Source organism: Megalobrama amblycephala, linkage group LG6 (assembly GCF_018812025.1).
Source record: "Megalobrama amblycephala isolate DHTTF-2021 linkage group LG6, ASM1881202v1, whole genome shotgun sequence".
Classification (NCBI taxonomy): Eukaryota; Metazoa; Chordata; class Actinopteri; order Cypriniformes; family Xenocyprididae; genus Megalobrama; species Megalobrama amblycephala.
This window is the reverse complement of record NC_063049.1, coordinates 18,753,112-18,779,608: the sequence shown is the minus strand read 5'-3', so window position 1 is coordinate 18,779,608 and position 26,497 is coordinate 18,753,112. Positions and strand designations below refer to the sequence as shown.

At 36.7% G+C, this 26,497-nt stretch overlaps 1 protein-coding gene across 4 annotated transcripts in view; it reads left to right on the top strand.

Annotated features, from left to right (window-relative positions):
* thsd7ba (thrombospondin, type I, domain containing 7Ba) overlaps positions 1-26,497 on the top strand; it is a 320,311-nt gene that overhangs the window by 280,325 nt on the left and 13,489 nt on the right. For 3 of the 4 annotated variants that reach the window (XM_048193226.1, XM_048193228.1, XM_048193229.1), the window contains exons 18-26: positions 1,457-1,462; positions 3,943-4,076; positions 4,194-4,347; positions 8,508-8,649; positions 10,462-10,577; positions 10,851-10,968; positions 19,397-19,542; positions 23,008-23,182; positions 25,657-25,830. In XM_048193226.1, coding sequence (XP_048049183.1) covers positions 1,457-1,462; positions 3,943-4,076; positions 4,194-4,347; positions 8,508-8,649; positions 10,462-10,577; positions 10,851-10,968; positions 19,397-19,542; positions 23,008-23,182; positions 25,657-25,830 — 1,165 coding nt within the window. The remainder of the gene's footprint in view (positions 1-1,456; positions 1,463-3,942; positions 4,077-4,193; positions 4,348-8,507; positions 8,650-10,461; positions 10,578-10,850; positions 10,969-19,396; positions 19,543-23,007; positions 23,183-25,656; positions 25,831-26,497) is intronic. The other variant, XM_048193227.1, reaches the window with a different exon arrangement.

The following is a 26,497-nucleotide window of genomic DNA, read 5'->3' as shown; positions in this document are numbered from 1 at the left end:
GTAGCATTTATCTCCCTATGTTCCAGTGTACCCTGATTGTTTTGTCTGATTCCAGGGGCCAGGAGACAGTAATGGCCCAATCTGTTTAAAGTTTGAGTCAGGCTGTGACACTTAAAGAGATTTATAGAGCTGAGTGTTGCCTGCTAGGCTTACCACTGCTGTCTCTGCTGCTGGTGTAAGCGCCGCTCTCGTGTTAGGTGTATGTGTGTGTGTGGGTGTGTGCATATATTACATGCATTTTGGAAGCCATACTCAGTGTTTGCATTGTGCTCTTGTAGCACTGCTTTGACCTACTATGCTTGATAGTTGCTTATGTCTCATTTACGAGTATTTTGTCTTATTAGCCAATACATACTGAATGAATGGTATGATATCAGTTTGACTTTACAATTATGCAATATCTTTTATTAAAAATTTGTATATTAAAACTATATTTTATATATCAAGCATTATATTAAAATATATGTGCTGTCTTTATAGTCTGTATAATATAAAAATATTTTTCATTTGAATTTGAATGTTTAATTATTTTTTTCATGTTCATTATTGAATATCAAAATCTATTTATCTATAATATTAAAACCTTTGAAAATGTAAAAAAAAAAAAAAAAAAAAAAATCACACCTGTATTTCTTTTTGGTATTCCAGCATCCTGAAACAGAATTTGGACACTTAAAAATTAATTAAAGTCTTTGCATTAGATACAAAATATCAAACTAATTGTCATCTGCATACGAATAATCCTTTTCTCAAAACTAACTACATCAGTTCTCTTCAAGTGTCCTAGCAGAATAAAAACTGTTGTAGTTTATCACATTAACTGTGAAAGTATCCCGATACATTTTGTCCTAATTTTAAACTATTTATCTACTGTTTTGTAATTTAAACTTTTTTTTTTTTTTTTTTTGGCAAATTGTATTTTTCATTTCTGAAATGCCACTTTGGTTTGGATATCTTGCATTTAATGCAATAAAATTGATACATTTTAAGTGTGGCTTATGTGTCCAAAAACTTTTTGGTGTCACTGTATTGGTCCAACTGTGGAAACTGCACCTCAAGGGAAAAAATAATAGATGTTTTAGAAGATTTAAACCATTTTTAAAGTTTTTTTGGTCAGCTGAATTTCCCTCTAGTGTAAACCAGTTTATTCATTTCTTAGACTTTGGTCTATTGATGCAATTTAGAGAGTTAATTATATTTTCAATCTACCAGCTTACCGTGGTCATTACTGTCTTCATCTTCATCCCTCATATAAACATAATTACACACAGAGAGAGACAAAGCCAGACAAGCTGTATTAAATTTCTTCTGTACTTTATAATCTGTTGAAGATAAGTTAGTCCAGACATCTCTAAGCTACTGCACAGGAGAAGTTAAAGCTCAAAACTAATATATATATCATTTTTCTTCTCTCTCCTTTGCTTGTCATGCACTGCTAATACGGACATCTTCAAAGGCTCAGGTCAGTGCCTCATTCTGTGTTTCTCCCTGTGCATCTGTTAACCCCACTGCCCCCGCTAGCCTCCGTGGCCCCAGCCGTCCTCCGAATAAGAAGAGGCTAGTGTATTTTGATCAGTGGCTGACTGAGATTTGAATTAGTATGAAGTACATTTTCATGTCGTCTCTGGCCCTTCGACTGACATTTGAGAAGGATCAGGGGACTTCATTATCCGGCCCAGAGTACCTACATCCTCCAAGAGGTTACAGGAACTGACCTGCGAGCAGCATAGCTGCTTTATTTTTCTTAAAATATTACCTCCGCTTGAAAGCTAGGCAGTGAAAGTCGCCGTGAAGGAGGAAAGATTCCTATATTTGTGCTATTTAAAGAACAGACGGGACAGACTTTTCTTTAATGTGTTATAACTGAGCGCCGCCTTTGCATTGTAAAAGTCAGATGACAGGTTGGATGTTTATAGTAGCTGTATAGGAAAACCATCAGGCATGCTGTAAAACTGACTTTCCCCATTAAATGCTTTTAAATAAAATCATTTGCTGCTGTTGATGAGTGTTGGTGCATTAATGATTGTTTCTTAACGTGGCAATTTCATTTCTTGATATTGTCATTTTTGTAGAGCTTGATATTTGTCTATGTTAATGAAATTACCCCTTTTTTTAATGCTTCAGTAGATTTATTGCCAATTTCATTCATCATCTTTTCACTCACTTCTCACATCTTGAGCATTGTCTTAACAATCATTTGATTATTGTAATTGGAAATTCAATGACACTCATTAAAAGAGAGGAGAGGAGAGGAGAGGAGACGAGGAGAGGAGAGACGCGAGGAGACTAGAGGAGAGGGCTGATGCCTGATGGATTTAGCAGCTGCAGGACCAGATGGGATATTTTGAGAGGGTGTGTTTAGGGCGTGTATATCTCCTTCGAGAGGAAGCTATAAACGTACAGTCTCGTTGTTCACTGTGTTTTCATAAGCCATTGTGTTACAGAGTTTGATGGTTTTAATGCCAAGTATTTTGTAACTGCTGTGTTTGGCTTCTGGACTCATTTGTGAATGAAATCACGTCTACTGAAGTAAAGCAGCAGGAGAATACCCTACATGCATCACATTAAAAAGCCGTCGACAAGCCTCTCACCAGTCATCAGCCATCATTACAGACTGAAGACATGGAGCATAATCAGAATAGACCAACATCTGATGCAAATGAAAACAATGCTGTGAGAGACAGAGGACAACAACATGTGGCATTCTCAAACCATTTGACGTATAGAACAGAAACAGAATAAGAAAAAAGTGTGTTTGAAAGGTTTGATTTTGTTAAAAAGAAATCGACTGGGTCATGAAAAGTGGGTGTTTCGTACCACAATGTGCCTGAACCCAAGTTCATAGTGAATTGTGGAGGAATATTTTCCTCCTCAAACAAACTTGAACTTTCATCCATGGAAGTTAAAGGTCAAGCTATTTGGCTGCTAGCCAGTTCCTCCAGGATTTTACGATCTTGCAAATGCAAGAATTAATGCAAATTTAACCAAAATAAAGGTGTTGTAAAAGGAAAGAATAGTTCTGATTTAAGGCAGGCCCATTTGTAATATGTAATATTCTTAATTTTTTCTCTCCAAACATTAACGTGTCTAGCTACTAGTGTTTTTCCAAACTGTTTACTTTAAAACTGCTTGAGAGAATTTTCAATGGCTGCATCAGCGGCTATTTTGTGTCAAGTGCATAAGACAAAATGAAAGTGTATGGACTAGAGGTTCATTCTTTGTATATATAATACTGGATATAATGTGAATTAGTCCTCATAGTCCTAGTCCTCATAATGCCTGATTTTACCAGTAGATGAAGTACACTGTTTTATTAGATATGCACGTTTGATATTTCAAATGAATGCAATTACTGAATAACTGAAAAAAACAGAGAATAACAACTGATTTTAGTAAGTAAACAAAACAAAAAAACAAAACAAAAAAAACTGGTAACTACCCTTACTGTCAGTAATACTAATTATAGAAATATGTAATGATTATTGGTGGATTTGTAATCCAATCAAATCAACACAAAAATGCTGCAAATATCACTGTAATTTTTGAGAAAAGCCAAAGCAAAGTCAGTCATTTGGTCTGAAAAAAAAGTTCATTGAAATGCTGGTGGGACTTATTGGCAAACATTTTTTCCACCTGATGTTGGCTGATAAAGAAGCAGATAAAGTTATTACAAGAAGACTATTGAACAGACTGTACTTCCATCCCTCACAGCTTTGTTTTTGTTTGCATCAGATTAAAAATGTTGTCTACTCTGACTAACGTCTACAGGGAACCTCATACATATAAAAGAGATTACAAGATTTCTTACATTTCTTTTTGAATATACTGCAGCTTTTCTGGTTCACGATAACCACCCCGATGTTTGAGAAATTATGCAAGCTTCAAGATTTAAATGAATTTTGCTGTAATAATTTCATTATGGCTGTCTCTGTGTGTTTGTAGGTGTATGAGGCTGTACCCTGTCGAAGCGAGTGTGGTGAGTACGAGTGGGTAACAGACCCTTGGTCAGTTTGCACCATCAACACAGTGGACGAGCTGCCAGCCTGTGGAGAGGGTGTCCAAAGCCGCAAGATCCGGTGAGCAAGGACACATTCTTATAGAGTAACACCATCACAGATGCTTCTCTTAGGGGTCACGACCCACTCCGGTCTGCCACCCTTGTCCTCCATTCTGTTGTTCTTTCTGTGTGACAGGTGTGTGAGGCGTGGTAGTGGGGATCTGGTTAGCAGTGTGAATGAGACCCTGTGTGACCAGGAAGAAAGCCCTCCCCAAGCTCAGACCTGTGTCCTGCCGTGCCCTGATGACTGTGTGATGTCCCAGTGGAGTCAATGGAGCACCTGTTCAATAGTAAGATGCCATTTTTGTCTTTTGCTATATCCCGAAGGCACAATTTAAACATTCAGCAACATTGTGAGCTGACCCTGATGCAAAGACCAGCATACAGAGGCCCCAAAAATGATTTGCACACTTTCAGACACTTAAAGGGATATAGTAGTTCACCCAAAAATGAAAATTTGATGTTTATCTGCTTACCCCCAGGGCATCCAAGATGTAGGTGACTTTGTTTCTTCAGTAGAACACAAATGGTGATTTTTAACTCCAACCGATGCAGTCTGTCAGTCGTATAATGCATGTCAATGGTAACAAAATCTATGCACAGGCAAATCCAAATGAAACCCTGCGGCTCGTGACGACACAATGATATCCTAAGACACGAAACGATTGGTTTTTGCGAGAAACCAAACAGTATTTATATAATTTTTTACCTCTAATACACCACTATGTCCAACCGCCTTGAGCGCGCGCACGGCATCCGGTGCGTGAGGTGTGTACGCGCTCTGGTGTAGTTTAAACATGGTGCCTGTAATACAACAGTTGTTAAACAAATGGAAGTAAACCACTAAAAAACATGGTTTAATTACATCAGAACATTTAATTTGCTACTTTTCTAAGGGAAGCTTTACAAATAAAAAGGACACATACAAAGATCTTGTTCACATACCTCAATTGGATGTGGAAAAACCATAGGCACACCTGATGGTTTAAGTCGTATGTGACCCTCTCCTCGGTATGTAAAATCATCAGGGGAAAAATGATCGCTGCAGACCCTCAACAACTTTAGTATGTTATAATGGGTGTGTTGATATCCGGCGGAAGAGCAATCAACCATAACTTAAGGCGAGCAGGCTCAGAAGTTGGGAATATGTGGAAAGTCACCACTCCCAAATGAGTTCGCGTGAGAAAACGTAATATTTTTAGTTTTAAGTCAGTTTGAACAATCCGGATAAGACCAAGTAAGTACCAATTTGATTAGCCGTCGTACCTACAATGTTTGTGCACTGTGTAAACAATGAATGATGTATACGCACAAGAGATCACTTCCGCCAGAGCGCGTACACATCTCACGCAGCGGATGCCGTGCGCGCGACATAGTGGTGTATTAGAGGTAAAAAATGATATAAATACTTTTCAGTTTCTCGCACAAACTGATCGTTTTGTGTCTTAGGACATCAATGTGTCGTCACGAGGGGTTTAATTTGGATTTGTCTGTGCATGTTTTTTTACTCTCATAGATTTTGTTACCATTGTCATGCATTATACGACTTACAGACTGCAACGGTTAGAGTTAAAAAAAAAATTATCATTTGTGTTCTACTGAAGAAACAAAGTCACCTACATCTTGGATGCGCTGGGGGTAAGCAGAAAAACAATGAATTTTCATTTTTGGGTGAACTATCCCTTTAAGCTGAGAGAGCGATAAGCAGATAATTTTTTCGTGTTATGGCCGATAACCAATAAATAGCATGTATTTACGCTACTGTTCAAAAGTTTAGAGTTGGTAAGACTTATTAATGTTTTTAAAATTCTCTTATGCTCACAAAGACAACATTTATTTGATCAAAAATACAATCAAATCAGTAATATTTTGAAATATTAGCCACTTTTCCACCGTCTGGCCAAACCATTCTCATTTCTTGACCGTTCCATTCCGTGCTGAGCTGGCCAAGTCGGTACAGATATGGTTTAATTTTCCACTGTGGGGCTGATGACGGCCGAATATATATTTGGAATATAATACAAATACGTCAGCCATTGCCACTACATGCATTCTACCAGCATGAATTGCCAAAACAAGCTCAAGTGGAAACATAGCCATAACCATTCCTTGCCACCACTCTGCCTGACGGTGGAAAAGCGGCTATTGTTACAATAAAATAAGTAAGAAACATTTATTATTATTATCAATGTTGAAACCAGTTGTGCTGATTAATATTCTGTGGAAACTGTGATACATTATTTGGGATTCTTTTATGAATAGAAAATTCAAAAGAACAGCGTTTATTTGTAATGTAAATCTTTTGTAACAATGTTAGTCTTTCGTTTGATCAATTTAATGCATCCTTACTGAATAAAAGTATTAATTACTGTTAATACACATTTAATATATATGTGTTCGGGAGCAGCGTCTTTACTATTAGCAAAACCATACGTTTAACTGCTTCAAAATCAGCAGCATTACTACCTCACTACTGTGAAACGTCAAATAGCCTTTCAGCTGCTAAACAGGTAACACTTTATTTTAGTGCCATAGTTACACGTTACATGCTACATGTACTTACTATAGTAATAACAGTAAATTATGCATAATTACAAGTAACTAACCCTAAACCTAACCCTAACTGTAACACTATAGTAATTTATGTAGTTAAATAATAGTACTCAGTACTTATTTGAGTAATTACAAGGTAACTATGGCACTGTAAAATAAAGTGTAACCTATTTTACTGCCAACAAGTTTGTACGCTTGTATGTTTCAGTGTGTGTGTCTGTACTATATGTGTATGAGAGAGAGAGAGAGAGGGGAAGAAATAGAACGCTTTTTAAATGTAATTTCATGGGGAAAACATTGTCATTTTTATCCTATTGTTTGTTTTATATATTTGCTTGGTCCGTGTCATTGTGGGTTTTGGTTCATTCGCTGTTGTAGGCTTTAAGGACCTTTTGAAATAACTGAAATCATTTGGCGAAGTGATATTGAACTGTAATGCGGTCAAGACCTGTCTGGAACTACTTTAGCTGTGCTTTTACTGTAAAATAATTGCACACCTTAGATCGTTTTTCAACCAATCCGAATCAAGCATTCAACAGTATAAATGTAGTATAAATGTTTATAAAATATATCAACCAATACTGATCTCCGCTATCAGTCCAAACTGATACCAACATAATGTATGCATCTCCAGTCCTAAAGTGTTTTTTTTTTTTTTTATGCATTAAGTCAGTTATATTTAAGTTCACACATGTATCCCAGCAGGTTAACACAGGTGTAGATCACCACATAAACTATAGTCATGTTCCATTGACATTTGACCAGCATAAACTAGCGTAGAGATTCAAACTGCTCTAAGCTGTTTTCAGCAAGATTGCTGTGTTGACGTTTTGTAGGTGAAAATTATGCACTGGTTTTTATGAGCTCATAAAAATATGCCTCTTGAGAGATCATTTCTGTCTGTGAATTAAGAACAGAAATGTTTTACAGTATATTTCTGCAAGGTTCTTTCTCAGCTCAGGCCATGACATAAGACAGTGTCGAGATGTTTTGCATCCATTTGAATATTTCACATTAATGCTGCCTCGCTAGTCAAATCTTCATACAGTTCTCCAGAGTTCCTGCGGCAAAATTTCAAACGGTGAATACGGAGACAAGTGAAATCAGTATGCAGATGAACCTCCAGTAGTAATGAAGCATTTGTTATTCTAATTAATGTTGTGCATAAAAAGTTACCCTAGATACAATTTGCCATCGGGCCACTGACTCATTGAAGTGCAAACAGCTCTTCAATTCACACTTAACAAATCAGAAACAAACTGGATGAGTTATCCTGGCTCGGCCCAACCTGCACAAGACTGCCAAGCCATTTCAGCATAATTTGGACTCTACGCTAATCACATTAGATCGCAATTCTACCTTGTACGGTCTCAGTTCCAAGCAATGTTTGTTCTCTTGGCTTTGTCAAAGCGCTCAGCCAGCACGGCGAACATGTCAAACACCATTGTTCAGTGATTGAGCTTGGTTAATTGGTTTCAGTTTTACATAATTATGAAATGTTCCCAAAAAAACCTGGGTCCACAGATATATGGTGCTAGCCGAATAGAGCTCATGCTGATGATCACCCTCCCCAATAGTGAGATACATGGACGTGGCCAGCTAGCCGTTTAAAGGGTCTCATTAGCATCTGACAATGATGGAGATGCAGATTAGTTGCTGCCTGCAGCCTAACAGCTTCTAACAGTGCACTTAGCATCGCAAGACCATGTGGCTGCCTGACTGCTGTTTTGTTTTGTTTTGTTTTTTTTCTCTTTTTTTCACAATGCAGCCAGTATGACACAGCACAGCGGTATTTCTCAGCTTGTCCATGTATATGCACTTCAATAAAATAGTGTCTAGACTTTAATGTGCTTGGCGTCAAAGCCCACCTTAACATTTTAACTGTATTTATTTGTAGCCATGTGACGAAAGCACATCGAGGATGAGGACGAGACACATGCTGCGTCCCCCGGTGGCCGACAGAGTGTGTCCAGACAATAACCAGACAGAGCCCTGCAGCCTCAACAGCACCTGCTTCAATTATCACTACAATGTCTCCAGTGGGTTTCTCTCATTCTGCTTGACACAACACAAAATATGAAATTGGCATCTAATGACTGTTGCATGACAGGTTCACTTCAATAGCTCATTCTTAAGCAATGGTTCTCAAACTTTTTCACTCGAAGGTTGTATAACTCAAGAAATGTCTGGTATTTCTGATGTAATTCTGACAAAGCTACTTGTTTTTAGATTTTTATTAACAGAAGCTAGAGATCATACATATTAGCCATTAATGTGCCAAAACGTAAAATAGTTTCGAATTGCCATGAGAGTGTGTTGAATACTAGTATATTTATAAATTAACACACCTTTTTTGTTGAAACTTGACTAATGTTAACAAATAGCATTTTTTTTTTCTTCACATCGGATATTAAACCCCAGATTCTCAGTATGGACTTTTAGACTACACTGTATGCCCACTGTGCCAAGTGGCAAAAAGGACAAAGATAAGTTACAAAAACAGCCTCACTAAAGCAATCTGATAAAGTGCCTTTATCAAGAGGACAATGGTGATTGCTCAAGGATTGGTCCTTGCAAGGGTCTAACCTGCAATCTTTTGGGCTTCGGTCCAGATATTTAACCAGCAGGCTACGCCACCCATAGAGGGAAACCTTCCAGTTGAGTACTGGGAGATACTATCCACTGTAGCATTAATAGGAACATGCTAATCTAGTGTATATTGTCAAAAACTCACTTTGTCTAGCAGGTTTTTATGGTGTCCAGGGTGAGTTTCCAGTTCAAGCCAGATCAGGGCTCATACTCTTCCTCCCCCCTTTTTGTTGCTTTCTCACGCTAACATCTCCACTGAGAATGTGAACTTCTGAACTGATGTAAATCCACTGCTTTGGATCATCTGCTCATCTGCAGCCACTCCATGCCATCCATATTGAGCTTACCAGGGCATCTGCACATGTGAAGGATCGTCCTATAAAGCAGATAGATACTAATTCTTCAGATAGACCCTAATGAAGGAAATGGGCATGGAGATATGAATGAGATGATAAGCGCTTTCTTGCACAGAGACCATGAAATCGCTGATCATATCAATACTGATAGTGCTCCTCGAAGCCATTCGACTGATTAAAGCCAGATTAGCATCATAAAGACAGCCTAACTTCTGCCTTCAGATCACAGTGCCTCTCACTACTCTACTTTGCCGTTTCATAGATATTAGCTTAATCACAATTTGCATATTTCTACGAAAACTACACTATCATTCAAAAGTCTCTTATGCTCACCAAAGCTGCATTTATTTAAACGAAAATGCAGTATTGTTATCAACGTTTAATATTTTCATGTAAACCGTGATACTTTTTTCATGATTCCAAAAGAACAGCATTTATTTGAAATAGTAATACTTTGTAAAGTTATAAATATTTTACTTTGTCATTTTTGATTAATTGAATGCATTGCTAAATAAGTAATTTCTTTAAAAAAATTACTGACCACCAACTTTTAAATGGTAGTGTACATATGTAATATGTCATTTTAAATAAGGAGTGAGCCATTATGACAATATTAGAAAATCCTACAATTTTATAGAATTGTGTCTTGTGTCTATTGTGTCTAGCATCAGACAATGCAAGGAGTTGTGGACAATATTCAAAATTTGTGTATTTGAATGTACTTTGATGAAACGCACTACTCCTGATGTTGCATATAATGTAGGATGGATATTATGCACACTGTTATTCAGGACATATTTAAAAAGAATTGAAATGCTGTGTACAGAAATGTGATATTAGATTGACACTTTGGTCTGACATTTCCATTACGTGTGTGTGCTTTTGTACCCTTTGGTTACGGGTCAGGCTGGAGCACCTGTCAGCTGAGCGAACATGCCATCTGCGGCCAGGGCACGAGGACACGACTCTTAGATTGCATCCGCAGTGATGGCAAAGTGGTGGATCTGAGCGTGTGCGAGGAGGTAACCTTCATTTCCTGCCACTCCTCTCAGTACAAGTGTTCTCTGAGGGAGAATTAAGCACTGTGGGATTGTATTATGTCCTTCAACTGCATGCACTGCAAATCAGCCATGACTGTCCATTAACTCCCTACAGTATTGCTCCATATACAGAAAATGATTATTTTATTGAAGTCTTTTACAGTAATAGCCCCTCATCGGCTCACAGTTGGTTCATCAGACAGAGATTGTGTGCGGTGAGGGGACATGGGGTTAATGGCTGTCCCGCTGTTTCAGCTGGGCCTGCCTCAGCCATGGAGACTGGCGATGGACTGTGTGGTGGACTGCCCTTTTAACTGCATCCTGTCTGACTGGGCGCCCTGGACAGAGTGCTCACACACCTGTGGCAGTAAAGGTGAGTCACTGCATGGAGTTATACATAAGAATAGGGCCACTGCTCAGTGAGTACACTGTGCCATAACGCAGAGGTTTTCAAATGTTTTGATGCAGGAGCCCCCAAATATGTTGATCCCCTTGCGACGGAAATATATGATCTGTATGATATATGATATATGAATGTTTACTGTGTGATAGGGATGTAACGATAACCTCATTTCACGATTCGATACATATCATGATACTGAACACACAATGTGATATTATTGCGATACTTCAAGACATATGGTAAAAGGTTAACAAAAATTAACTGTTGCTTAAAATGCTAAATTTGATATTAGATTGGGGATGGAAATGAATAGGCCTGGACTTGGTGCTGGTAACCCAATGCAATGCATAGGAAAATGTTGATACTACAATAAAAATGTTCATGATTCTGAAGCTGAAAATACAGAAAAATACCTTGACTAGATATATTTAAAATAATGTAGGACATGTACTGGTAAAAAATCTGGTTAAATTTTGGAAAACAATCATTGTCTCGAGCTGATAATGTGGAGATTAATAAAATTATTACTAAAAATTATCTCCTGACTACAGAGAAACCAGTTATTTTATGTCTTCAGGTTCTTTATTTGAATCTCAGTCTCTAAACTGTTCTTTGACTAATTCTCTTACCGTACCCTCAATTGGTGTTCCATGTAAATTAACTATGCAAAAATTTGAACTTACCCAGTTCTCTGTTTCTAAGGTCCATAAAGTCCTGAGTCAGTTGGACCCAAATGAGTCTGCAGGGCCCGATAAGCTAGAACCGTTTTATTTAAAGCTAGCAGCTGATTTTATTGCTGAACCACTGACTTCTTTAATCTTTCTATTTCCCAGTGTGAACTCCCAACGATCTGGAAGTCTGCTTTTGTTTCACCTCTTTTTAAAGGGTAGGATTCATTGCAGTTGAACAGTTATAGGCCAATATCTAAACTGTGTGTTTTATCTAAGCTTTTAGAGAAATTAGTGAATGAGCAATTAAAAACTTTTCTGGAAATAACTAATATTCTATCTTTTTTCAGTCTGGTTTTAGAAAGCAGCATAGCATTGTTACTGCTGCCATGAAAGTGTTTAGTGATGTTATGAATGAAACAAATTTGTTCAGCTCTTTTTCTTGATTTATAAAAGGCTTTTGACACAGTTGATCACAACATCCTTCTAAAAAAGACTTGCCATTGTTGGTTTCTCAGATAAAGCTATCAAATGGGTTGCCAACTACCTTTCAGTGAGAACACAGTGTGTGTTTTTAGAGGGTTGTACCTCATCTGTTCTGTCAGTCTCTAAAGGTGTCCCTCAAGGGTCTGTACTGGGACCCATTTTATTTTCTTCATATATAAGTAATATTTGTGATAACATTCCCAATGCTATGTACCATCTTTATGCAGACGACACTGCTATTTATTGCTGTGCTTCATCAGCTTCACAAGCTCTTCATTATTTACAATCAGTGTTTGATATTGTACAGTCTCATCTATGTCAACTTAAACTGGTTTTAAATATAGATAAAACTAAATGAATGATTTTTTTCAAATTCTAAAGCTCTATCAAGCAATCTTCCTGATATAATATCTTACCAGGGAGCAAAAATAGAATGTGTTACGAGTTATAAGTACCTGGGTATTTTATTTGATAGTCAGTTAACCTTTAAGTGACACATTGATAAATTACTTTCTAAAATTAAGCTTGAATTGGGTTTTTATTTCAGAAACAGATCTTTATTTTCTTTTAGTGCAAGGAAATATTTGGTATCTGCAACCTTTTTACCACTATTGGATTACAGAGATCTGCTTTATATGACTGCCCCACTACATTATTTTTAAAAACTTGATACCGTTTATCATAGTGCTTTACATTTTATTACTGCTTATAGCTATCAAGCACATCGTTGCACTTTTTTATGATAAGGCTGAGTTGCCATCTTTGTATACTCAAAGAACTTTTAATTGGTATTGTTTTATTTAGAAGTCTATTTGTGGTCTAGCTCCATCTTACTTGCCTCTCAGCTTTTCAAACACAAATGTCAGCTATAATCTTCGTTCAATCAATTTGTTATATCTTAAAGTTCCTCGAGTTCAAACAGAGCTAGAAAAGACAGAGCAGCTTCTACTGGTTGGAATACCTTACAACACATCTTAAAGCTGACTATGCTTCCATCACTAAATGAGTTTGTTACTTTGAACAGATTATGTGTTTTATCCTTTGGTAAATTGCTGTTGTGATCCTTGATTGTATTTTTCTGTCTTGATGTGTATTTGAATGTTTATGTTATTGTTGCTGCTTTCTTGGCCAGGTCACTCTTGTAAAAGAGATTTGAATCTCAATGAGTTTTTTTGACCTGGTTAAATAAAAAATGAATGAATGAAAAATGAATTAAAATGGTAATACAAGACATTCTGCATTATCAGGACCCACAAATATTCCCCCATTGCATTATTATACATTGTATTCAACATTATATATAGTAGTTCAATGTAGTATTAACACTAAAACCCTGTAAACTTGATTTTTTTCTCACACACATTTTCATTTTGGGTGAACTACACACAATACATATTGTCACTATCCACGATACATATTGTTGCATTTTTGTATTGCGATATATTGACACACAGTATATTATTACACACCTAATGTGTAAGAAAAATAGTGATATAAAGAAATTATATTAAAGGTGCTCTAAGTGATGTCACGCATTTTTAGGTCAAAACATTTTTTGTCACATACAGCAAACATCTCCTCACTATCCGCTAGCTGCCTATCCCCTGAACGCACTGTAAAAAAACACGGTCTCTGTAGTCGCCACAAGCTCCGAAAACGGCAATAAAAACAAACTGGTGCAGCCTGGACCACAAAACATAATAAACATGCTCCAGCCAATAACCGACAAGAATGATTTTAAATGCGCGTTCATGACTGTTTCAGGAAGCATGGAGGGGAGGGGGAGGCGGAGTAGGAGGGAGGGTCTAGCTAGCCTCTGTTTTGTTTGGAAACACTTCGAACGTCAACAGGAAGTTACTCCACCCAGGATCACTTAGAGCACCTTTAACATTGTAAAATTAAAAAATTGCTTTTGATTTGCAATAAAAGTGCATAAACATGATTTAGTTACTAGCGTTCAAAAGTTTGGGGTCAGTTAGATTTAAATTTTTTTCAAGAAATTGACACTTTTATTCAGAAAGGATGCATTAAAGGTGCAATATGTAATATTTTTGCAGTTAAATATCCAAAAACCACTAGGCCAGTGTTATATATTTTGTTCACTTGAGTACTTACAATATCCCAAATGTTTTCAACTATTTGTAAATCGTGAGAAAATTGCAATTTTAACCAAGGCTCCGGGACGTGTGAGGAGTCGCCTGTCAATTGCGTCATACCCGCGTTACCCTCGGTTTCCGGTTTTATTTTGTAGAAACCATGGAAACACCAAAGACGCTTTAATATTTACATTTTTTAATAGGCAAGGGAACAACTGTTTGGTTGTTAGAAAACTAATTCATGATATGTAGCTCAACACGTTTAGTCTTACTGTTTAAATCTAATTTTCTTTATCTAATTTTTTTTTTTTTTTTTTTTTTTTTTTTTTTTGTGAGTACCATGCTTTTATCATGCCTCAGAGAAAAACACTATTTTGTGAAGTAGCTAACATAGCATAATCAGATGCAGCTTTATTTTTAGTAACCGTAATACAGCATTTTCAAACTTGCCGTCATCAAGTTAAGCCTTTGTTTTGAATAGGCCTCTAGCGACCTCTAGCGGACAGAAATCCTACATACTGCACCTTTAAATTGATGAATAAATTGAAGTCTGCTACAAAATGTTACAAAAGACTTCTATATCAAATAATTTTGTTCATCAAAAATACTGAAAAACACTATCAAGGAATCCACAATTCATCGATTCCACATTATCACTTATAAGTAAATGCAGCCATGCTGAACATACAGTAAGAACTTTCTTTCAAAAACCTTAAAAATCTCACTGACCACAAACTTTTGAATGGCAATGTATTTGTATAGCACTTTAGGCACAAAAAATAAAATTCCAGGTTGCCCTCCTCTGACAGTGATTCTGTATTCGCAAGCATATAAACTTAAATTCTTAATTCCTAAAATTGCATATGTACCGTAAATTTGATTGGTACTTTTTGCAGAAGTCAAGAAACTTACTGTAGATTGAAGCCCAAAACAGTGATAATTTCAGTTTTGGAGAGCAATCATAGCTATTAAGAAGGATCAGGGGGAAACATGCATGCAAATTACAGTTCACAATAATATTTAATGTTCTTGTGCAGCTGACACATTTTCATTTGCATGCAACCTAACCCATAAACCTGTGCACACGGGTTCCGTGGAGATAAATGCTCCGCTTGCTCTAGGCTCACACTATCAGGTGGTGTGCATTTAGTTTGCATTCATTAACATGCCATGTCGGAATCCCTTTTTAATTATGGATGTTATGTCATGAATCATATTTAAGGATCGGCCTACAGGTTAATGACTCTGGGTTATGAAACCCTTGCTTTCCTGAACACGCCAAATGATTTATCAGTCAAAGGGAAATATTTATTTTATCCATTAGTGTTCTCAAAATTGCAATTGTTAATTCAGAGTTTATTGCCCTGTTTGGCTGATGGAACGGTGTTATTGCTTCATGCAATATGAAATAGGCTAATTACTAGTCTTAAGAGCAGCCCGGGTCCCTATTGCTCAAATGACCCATCTCCTTAGGAGTTCAGCTGGTTTTTCCCTTAATTAGACACATTCAACACAATCTTCATTAATTTTCATTCTGCCATCAGCTTCCTATCTCAGCCAGGCAGTTTACTTTTTAAATCTAAAGGGATTTCTCCAGGCAATGCAAACAGGAAGTTCTCAGCTTGTTTTTGGTTACATACACAAGTGTAGAAATAAATGCAAGCTGTGAGGGCTGGAAAAAGAGAATTTTCTTCCTGTGTCAAAGCAGCGTTTTCTCTTGTGCACCTCGCTGGAGACCGAGAGTTTGGGGTTCATTATGTGTTGTATATATACAGAGAGATTTAATGCATGTGGCAGTGGAGCTCAGGAGACCCAAACAACTCTGTGCTTTTCTCCCTCATCTTTATCTATTTCCGCCCAACCCTCTTCCATCTCCCTACAGGATCAAGTGGAGATATTTCCACTGTCATATCACGTCATTTTAAGGGCTCCCTCATCTGGCTGGAGTGCTTCTGTTTTAATGAATGACATGCTTGAAGCGGCCAGCTGTAGAGGCAGCTCTTGAAGGCAGCACAAAACATTCAATGAGCAGTTATGTTGTGCTGTCAATGTAATTTCGTTTTTTTGTGAAATATTTAATGCTCGAATGGAAGGACAGTCAAACTCACTGGAGTTCAGTTCAGATGTACATTGATGAAGGGTCTGTATTTTTGCTTTTTCTTGAGAATTTGGCTGAAAGGAGTGATGGGCCCAAAATTGTATTCTTCTGAAAAGCCATTAGTTTTTACCACTCGAGAACCCTGCCAGCATCTCATAGTCATCCTCTTAAAATCCCATAATGCTTTTTATCTTTGACTCCGTCATTCCTTTGAAATGAGTGAGGACAGTGGATAGTAGATTTTCTGTTGGAAAAGGAAACCCCTACCTTGCTCTAAGCTTCAAGACTCTCAGTTCGTATGAGAATGTCCTGTTCTAGCGAACGCTAATGTTGTTGAGCAGGCCGAGAGCTGCCATATATAGTGACCTTCTATTTCCCTGCTGTGTTAAAAGGGATAGTTCATTATTTACTCACCATCATTTTTTGCAAAATGTCCAAGCTGCACTTTTCCACACAATGAAAGTGAATGGTGACAAGCTGTCAAGCTCCTGAAAGACTAAAGAAGTATCATTGTGCACTGTGTAGAATACCAAGTCATCTAAAGTCATATGACAAAATTTGTGTGAGAAACAGAAAGGAATTCATCATTTACTCAAAATCTTTCTGTCCTCCATTACTCTCAAATGTCATTTGCGTTTACAGTTGTTTCTGTACTTTTGGACACTTTTGCCCCTGTGTGGACTCACTTTTCTCAGTTATTTAGTTTGTTCACTAACAATGTCCAACAGTGAATATATGTTCTTCATCAGTGGAGTCATTTTTATTTTTTTCTAACAGTCAAGAATATTCACATCACAATGGCATTTCCACCATGTATCAATTTTTATATTGTGTTTAATAGCATTTTTTTAATAGCACCCATAAGACCTTCGTTCATCTTCAGAATTAAGATATTTTTCATAAAATCCGATGGCTCAGTGAGGCCTCCATTGCCAGCAAGATAATTAATACTTTCAGATGCCCAGAAAGCTACTAAAGATATATTTAAAACAGTTCATGTGACTACAGTGGTTCAACCTTAATGTTATGAAGTGACGAGAATACTTTTTGTGCGCCGAAAAAACAAAATAACGACTTTATTCAACAATATCTAGTGATGGGCGATTTCAAAACACTGCTTCATGAAGCTTCGCAGCTTTACGAATCTTTTGTTTCGAATCAGTGGTTCGGAGTGTGAATCAAACTGCCAAAGTCACGCTCCCCAGTGGTGAACCATTGAAATTTCGAAACGCTTATGACATGACAAAGCCTCGTTTACTGAAATCATGTGACTTTGGCAGTTTGATACACGCTCCGAAACACTGTTTAGTTCACTTCTGAATTAAAATGTCCTGATAATTTACTCACCCCCATGTCATCCAAGATGTTCATGTCTTTCTTTCTTCAGTCGAAAAGAAATTAAGGTTTTTGAGACAAACATTCCAGGATATTTCTCCATATAGTGGACTTCACTGGGGTACAACAGGTAGAAGGTCCAAATTGCAGTTTCAGTGCAGCTTCAAAGGGCTCCAGGCGATCCCAGACTAAGAGTAAGGGTCTTATCTAGTGAAATGATCGGTCTTTTAAAAAAAAAAAAAAATGTATGTACTTTAACCACAGGTGCTCATCTTGCTCAGCTCTGCAATCCGCCACGCATGACATAATCACGTTAGAAAGGTCACACGTGGCGTAGGTGAAAGTACAGATCCAGTGTCTACAAAGCAAATGTGCACAGACTAAGGCAAACGCCCTTTACAAAAAAAGGTAAAACAAAAATTTTGGATGATTTTGAAGTAGGAGGAGAAAATGAGATGGAGTTTTTTGCCCTACCGCAGTACTTCCGCCTATGTCACACATGACCTTTCTAACATAATCGTGGCGGATCGCAGAGCTAGTGCAAGATGAGCATTTGTGGTTAAAAAGTATATAAATTTTTATTTTTTTAGAAAAGGAACGATCGTTTCACTAGACAAGACACTTATTCCTCGTCTGAGATCGTGTAGAGTTCTTTGAAGCTCAGGAAATTTTAATTCTGAAGTGAACTAATCCTTTAAAAGAGTCGGCAAAAAGTACCCGGATGACCTACTACTTCTGGTGAGATTCTGAAGTGTGCATATGATGGACACTTTACTATCCCATGAGGCCACGGGAGAGGATTTATGAATGGCAGTGAAGTGACTGACGCTGGAAGTTCACATGATAATGACAGCATAACGGATGTAGTACATCCGAATTACATTCAAACTACACACATTCATACAATATAGAACATACTTTTTTTAGCAGTCGTTATTCACTATAAGTACCTACTCAAGATAGTATGCGATTTCGGATGCAGCCCATGATAGAAAGGTTTAAATGAATTTGAACATTTTTTTCAGCAGCTTGTTTTCCATCAGAGAGAGTCACTGGACAAGAAATAATTTTGTGTGCCATACTTTAGAATCAGTGAAAATGGTTCAATAGCTTTCCATGTAATAAAAATTTCTGATTTTAATATACTTTGAAAAGAAATTTGTGACCTCCAAATTGATTATAGATCATAAAATGTTCTTTTTTATATATCCTAATGATATTAAAACATCAGTTTGCCAGATATCACCTATATGTGTTTAATGGAAACAAATAGGCAATATTAATAATATTTTTTCAGTCTTTTTGCATAGCTATAATTTTATGGATCAAATTATTTAAAATTATATAAAATTATTTATAATATTAAAAAATCAAAAAAAAAAAAATCATAATTTGACCAAATTATAACATGATTAGGAATGACACACAATAAAAATATTCAGTTTACAAGTGATATTTACTGGCATCGTTGTCAACGTGATAAGCAAGTACACAAATATGTTAAAAAAAACTGTCTATTCCTGCATTGTACAGTTGCTAAATATTTTGTCTATACAACGTGTGAATAATGCATTAATCCACAGCATTGTCCCAAGCTGCTAAAGTATGCACTAATGCAGGCCTGATGTATTTTTAGCAATGTCTCTGCTCTGCTGTTTGCCATATTTTTATGCAGTGCATTCACAGATGTCTCTTCATGTGTGTCTCTATTGCAGGTGTTATGACTCGCTCTCGCAGTGTGTTACAGCAAGCTCATGAGGAGGGACGCCCGTGCGCCTCCCAGCTCTCCCAGACCAAACCCTGTCCCATCAGCCCCTGCTACACATGGCTTGTGAGCGATTGGTCTCCCTGCAGAGTGGAGGTAGATCCTCGGCAAAAATAATTGGATCTGCATGTATTCTGCACGTACTGGTTATTGCATATCACCTAACCTGAGGGCATTCAATCCATGTTTCATACGACCAAGTGGTGTTGAGACCAGCCGCCCGGCATGTATATCTGGTACCGGCACAGCACTGGAGTTCTTTAATTGAATTTTGTAGAAATTGCATGAGCACATGCCGAGATTGTGTGTGAGAGAGGGACTTTATGTCATTGAGACGTGAGGTAACTGCTGATTAAAATCATGCTGGGATCCACGGTCTTATCATTAGACGAGAACAGTGGCAGAGTTCAGATTTTCATCGCCTCTCTTCTGCTTTTCTCTGCTCTCTCTTTTGTATCTGAGAAGGATTTTAATTGTACGTCTCGGGGTTTTGCGCACGTCCCTAGAGTCGTGCTTGCCCAGATCAAAAGCTGTCCTCCTCACAATATGAACAAAAGAAATGTTGCACACTTTTAACATGCATTTATGTGCTTTCTTTGGTGCTTGGTGTGATGGACACCTTCGTATTCGTACAATGTGTATGAATATGAAGGTGTCTATCAATTAAATATGCGTGACATCTGTCATAACTCAGCTTTGCTTTTTATTTCCAGTTTGTATTAGTATTACATACATTTCTAGAGACAAGCTAAACCATATATCTGAACAAATGTGATCTGCATAGTTAGGCCCCGAGCACCGATGGTTCATTTTGGAGTGTTTTCTTCTTCAAAATGAATTGCATTTTTGAGGGCCTAAACATGCTCGAAAACTCATGAAACTTTGCACGCACTTGGTGAAAATTTTACATTTGATATGGGTTTTTAGAATTAGTTGTGGCAAAATGGCTCAATTGCGGCAGCTACAAAATTTCAATTAAGCATCATTTGCGCTACGTTTCACGTACAGTTATGAAATTCGGTAGACACATGTAACAGCCCAATACCTACAAAAAATTCCCTGGGTGCAAAATCTGGAAACCCAAGACCTGAGATATTTTGAAATTTCTCTGCAAAATCTTTGCAGTTTTTTGCCATTTCCAGATGTTCCAGATGTTGTTAAAGTTTGATGTTTCGCCATGACAAAGGAAGTTGTTGTAACTTGGTCCGATCTGCCCCAGGAACTGTGGTGCATCAAAATGACTTTACCATATTTCTTCTCTATTTATCCACTTAAATGAATATCGCCCACTGTTCAGTTTTCCTAAGGCCACCGGGTGGTTGTAAGCCCGGGTGCAAGGGCCCTTTCATCGCTGCTTGCAGCTTTAAATTATGGTTTGTTTTTTTCATTAGCCAGGAAAGTTTTCTTAAAGCTGCTGTCTGTAGGTTTTGCCTCTTTGCCGCCATCTATGTTTGAAACCTGCAATTGCAGTTATATGCGGAATTATCATCTTTATGTGGGTTGTGCTACAGCACGGCTCCTCAGATAAAGAGATAGTTTTGAACACTGGCTGGTTATATACTTGCTCTAAAACAAAACAAAAAATTACAGACTGCAGCTTTAATGTTCCCAGAATGTTCGTTTTTGTCTCTCAGAACATTATTCTAACTTTAATCTAACATTCCAAGAACGTTAGTTTTTGGTTTGTAAAATATTATTCTAACATTAATCTAACATTCTCAGAACGTTATTCTAAAGTTAATTGGTTTATATAACGTTATTCTTATAACGGTAATCTAATGTTCCCAGAATGTTAGTTTTTGGTTCCCAGAACATTATTCTAACATTAATTTAACGTTTCCAAACAGTTATTCTATTCTACCATTAATCTAACATTCCCAGAACGTTATTCTAATGTTAATCTAACATTCCCAAAATGTTTGTATAACCTTATTCTAAAGTTAATCTAATGTTTCCAGAACATTCGATTTTGGTTTGTATAACATTATTCTAACATTAATCTAATGTTCCCAGAACGTTAGTTTTTGGTTTGTATAACATTATTCTAACATTAATCTAACGTTTCCAAAATGTCAGGTTTTGGTTTGTTTATCGTTATTCTAACATTAATCTAATGTTCCCAGAAAGTTATTCTATTCTATTCTTAACATTAATCTAACATATGGTTAGCCAGAAAAGTTTTCTTATATTCCCTTATATTACCATTTTCTTATATTACTTATATTTCTTATATTCTAATGTTAGTCTAACGTTATTCTGACGTTAATCTACTGTTCTTATAATGTTATTATCTAATGTTCTTATGTTATTATTTCCAGAACATTAGTTTTTGGTTCCCAGAAGGTTCTTTTTAGGGCCCAAGAACCGATGGTGTGAGGACCCTATTGTAATTGCTCAGTCAATTCTTCTTCTTCTCTGAAGTGAATCTCATTTTTGAGGGCTTAAACATGCTCTCAAACTTTGCACACGTGTCATACATGTCACCCACTATTCACTGTTTTCCTAAGTCCACCGGGTGGTGGTGGCCCCAGGTTCGAGGGCCCTTTCATCGCTGCTTGCAGCTTTAATTAACATTTGCAATGCAAATTATGTTTAAATGAAAAACAATATGTTTGAATGTAACAAGCAATAATAAATTGTGTAATTGTCACAATTTTGTTAATTTATACTTAAAACTAGATAAATTGTCTCAAATAAAAACAATACAATTTAAATTATTATATTTAAAATTAATTAAAAAAATTAGAAATTCTCTGAAAAAAAGGTCTCATCTTAGAGTGTCATAAAACACAAACAGCAGAGTTGGAGACACCTTGATCTATTTTAAAAATATAACCCTTTGACAACAAACTCCCAAAAATCTTATTAGAGACTACTAACAACTATCTTGAACAAATCAATTACGTTAATATTTAAATAAATACGTTATAATCAATATTATAACTTTGCAGAGCTATTGGTCTATATGAAAAATGAGGAAGAGGAGGTCTAATAATATTTTATTATGTTTACGAGCACTACAATCTCTGAAATGATTTGTTGTGAGTTATATGAGTTATTTTTGTCTATTCTTTGAATTTTCAATCCACATCATTGTCTTCTGTGTATCAGAATAATCCATCATGTCATCGCATTTATGATCAGACGTACCGCTGTATCAGTGTCCTTATTGTACATACATATTTAATTTGAAGAAGACATGATGAAATATGTGCACATACATGTTGTTTTTCATTAATGTGCAACCTTTATATACATTTTAACATCTCAAAAAATGTGTTTTAGGGTTTCATTACCCTTTAAACCCAGTATTTTATGCAAGTTTGCTTTCTTATGGTCTTTAGATACTTTTACTGGCAAACAAGACAAAAACACTGATAACGATTTTTTTGCTGTGGAACCTCAGCTGTGTGATCAGGTCACATAGTTCATCAGAAATGCAGTAGCATGTTTCACTCCCAATGTCACTCTTTCGCAGAGAGGTGTCACTTTAATAAGCTCCTCTGCCTCACTGCTCACGACTCGTCCAGATTAATGAGTCAGCCATGTGTTTTTGTGCAGGGAGCAGAATGTGGAGAGGGCACGAGGGAGAGGAACCTGACGTGTGTGGTGCACTGGTCAGACTGGCCGGAGAGCCCACACCCTTCTAAAGTGGTGGAGGACGAGAAGTGTGGAGACCGTGTGAGAAAGGAAAGCGAGCAGGAACTGCAGCAGCCATGTTTCGTCCCCTGTCCAGGTACAACACTGATTTGGAGCAACATTGCTTGTACTTTTTGTTTTGTTTAAATTTTTTACACATAGTCAATAAATTTGTTTAACATGATTTATTGTTTCATAACCATTGTTGGGGAAAGTTACTTTTAAAAGTAATTCATTACAATGTTGCAATGTTCCTAAAAAAAGTAACTAATTGCCCTAGTTACTTTTTATGGAAAGTAATGTGTTAGGTTACTTTTGCATTACTTTTTCTCACCCGGGCTGGGCTTGCGTGTTTGTTTGCAAATGCAAATTCACGCCGAAAAGTTGTGCTTTTAGCTGTGCTGCCATTCTGGATTGCAGAAGAATAGGACAGAGGCAATACTTCATCAATAAAAACATCTCACGTTACTTGTAATATGTTACCCCCAACACCGTTCATAACCACCAGTGTTGGGGAAAGTTACTTTTAAAAGTAATGCATTACAATATTGCGATACTCACTAAAAAGTAACTAATTGAGTTACTTAGTTACTTTTTATAGAAAGTAATGCATTACATTACTTTTGCGTTATTTTTCTCATCTGAGCTGGGCTTGTTTTATAATAACAACAAAAAAAGTTCTATTTTTGGCAAATGAAAAGACCCTTTCACACCAAAAGTGAAATGAATAAGCCTCAGGCTGAAGGAAATGCATATTCACAACTGTACGGTAGAGGGCGCAGCTTAAACAAACCTTTTAGCTGTGCTGCCATTCTGGATTAAAGAAGAATAGGATACAGGAGAAGGAAGTTCAACACTCTTATTTCTAAATCTAATCTAATATCATTTTTGCTTATTAGTATGTTTGAATTGGATCATTGAAGGTCAGCAGCAATGTCAATGGTTAATAATAAAGTGAGATTAAATACATAAAGTATATTTGTGTAATTTAATATATTTAATTACAGGTTTGTGTAAAATTCTGAGATTGAATTTCACTGTTTTTATTCATTTTGAGGAATACTGACTGTTTTTTGTGCAAGTGATGAGTAAACGCACACATTTAGTCTAGAACTACAATAACCATCATGTTTACACCTCTGAACATAACCATTTTCTCTGAACATACATTTCTTTCAACATGGGAACAGGAGAGCTGTCAGTCAGTAAATGTGAAAACAAAGTTACTTATTTGAAAAAGTAACTCAAATATTTTGTTGTAAATTGAAAACGTAATGCGTTACTTTACTGGTTACTTGAAAAAAGTAATCTGATTATGTAACTCAAGTTACTTGCATTACCCCCAACAATGATAACCACTGGAAGATGTTGATCAAGGGATATTTTGTACTGCTACTCACATTTCACTTACTATCCCAGTGGAATGGTCCCATGAATTAATATGTCATTTTCAGTGAGATTAAATGAAAGTTTGTTGGTTTGACAACAAGCAGTGTCCCTTTTTTTTCTTTTTTTACCTGTGAGTACATTTCACCTTCAGGCTATTGTTGACCTATGTTAGCCCTACTTCTGCATCTCTCTTCAAACTGCGTATTTATTTCGTAAATGCACTGCATGCTCGCAGGAAAGAGCATATGTTAGGAGGAGAGGAAACAAAAAATGGTAAGCCAGAGTGAGAAAGGTAGAGACAAAGAAGTGAGAGTCCAAAAAAGTAAGCGAGTTAGAGAGGGTGGCATATGGTGTGCGGGGTGCGTTGCTGTATTATATGTTTCAGCAGCTCCAGTGAGGGATGAAAATAGACTGGCTTCGTGAAGATGATGGATAATGAGATGCCTGGGTGCACAGATTGTCTCTAATAGCCATCCTGGCTGCAGAATCAAAAGGACGTCATGGCTGAAGAGCTAGTGTTAGCGTGTGCAGGTGGGGGGCGGACGTCGCTGTGAATCGGCCTCTGCTCTGAGGGATTAGGAGGGTCAGTGATGTGTGATCTTCAGTTAAGTACTGAATGTATCTGTAGAGTTGTGTCATGCATTCGATTCCATGACAGGAAGATCAGATCGATCTTGGTGGACTGCACAAGTAGGGAAAAAACAAAACAATAATAATAAATATATGAATTAATAAATATATTATTATTATCAACATTTGCACTACAAACTGTTGCTATACAGACAAGTAGAAGAAAACTGTAATGCCAAATCTGCTTTAAAAACATAAACCTTTTTTTAGTGTAATAATTTAGCTAGATAATAACGCTAGCAGCACTGCTGTTTTAATATTATTTATATACCATCAATATTTTTTTATAATTTGAAATAACAAAAATGATTTTTAATTTTTTTTTAGTTTTAACACTGGCTAGAAATATGCGACAAAGATGTCTGTTTTTTATATTAGTTTTAGATTTACTATACTATACTGTATCTCAAAACTGTTAGTCAAAATAGTATATAGCATTCCATCTTTTCACTTGCTAACTTGACCAGTGAAGTTCCTTGATGAGTGTCAAATTATCATGGTATTGTATAAATTGTAGAACTGGAGTTGTGGTGTGTGATTTGTCATCTACAGGAGACTGTCACCTTACAGAGTGGTCGCTGTGGAGTTCCTGTCAGCTGACATGTCTGGAAGGACGTAGTTTCGAGACGGTTGGCCGCCAGGCACGTTCACAGGCTGTGGTCATACAAGTGCTGGAGAATCAGGACAGCTGCCCTCACCAGGTCTTTGAGACACGTCCATGTAAAGGTACAAGCAGTGAAATATAATATAATATATACAAAATCATAAATCATAATTATGACACTAGTCGAAATAGACAAAAATCAAAATCATGATATAACAATTATGGCATGTAAAATGAAATATGAACATTTTTACATAATTTCAACATTGAAAGTCAAAATTAGACAATCATTGTCAATTTTTTTTGACTCATAATTTCAACTTTATCTCATAATTTTTACCTTTATAATTTCCTAAAGCAATTTTTTTTCTTATGTTGAAGAAATGTTTCCGTAGGTTTGAAATATGATTTAAAATATATTTAGTTTGAATGTGTGCAATCTAATTTGGGGATATGACTCGCATGTTACCATACAAGGTGTACAATATTGTCTGTGCCTGAGTATGCTCCTTTTTTATTCAGTCTTTCCTCATATAGATAACTATTTGACATCTGCAGTGTTATGTAGTGAAGTGTGTGAACAAGTCAGCAGTTTTGGACTGTATATGCATGAATGCATAAGATGTCTCTGTCGCTTGTAATCTCACGCAACTTGTGAGTTCAGCACTACAACAAGATGTCATGATATAAATTCAGTCCTCTCTTTCCACAACTCTCAGTTGTGTATGAGAAAGTCTCTTGGCATCTTCCTGACGTTTGCATCACTGCTATAACAACCAACAGATACAC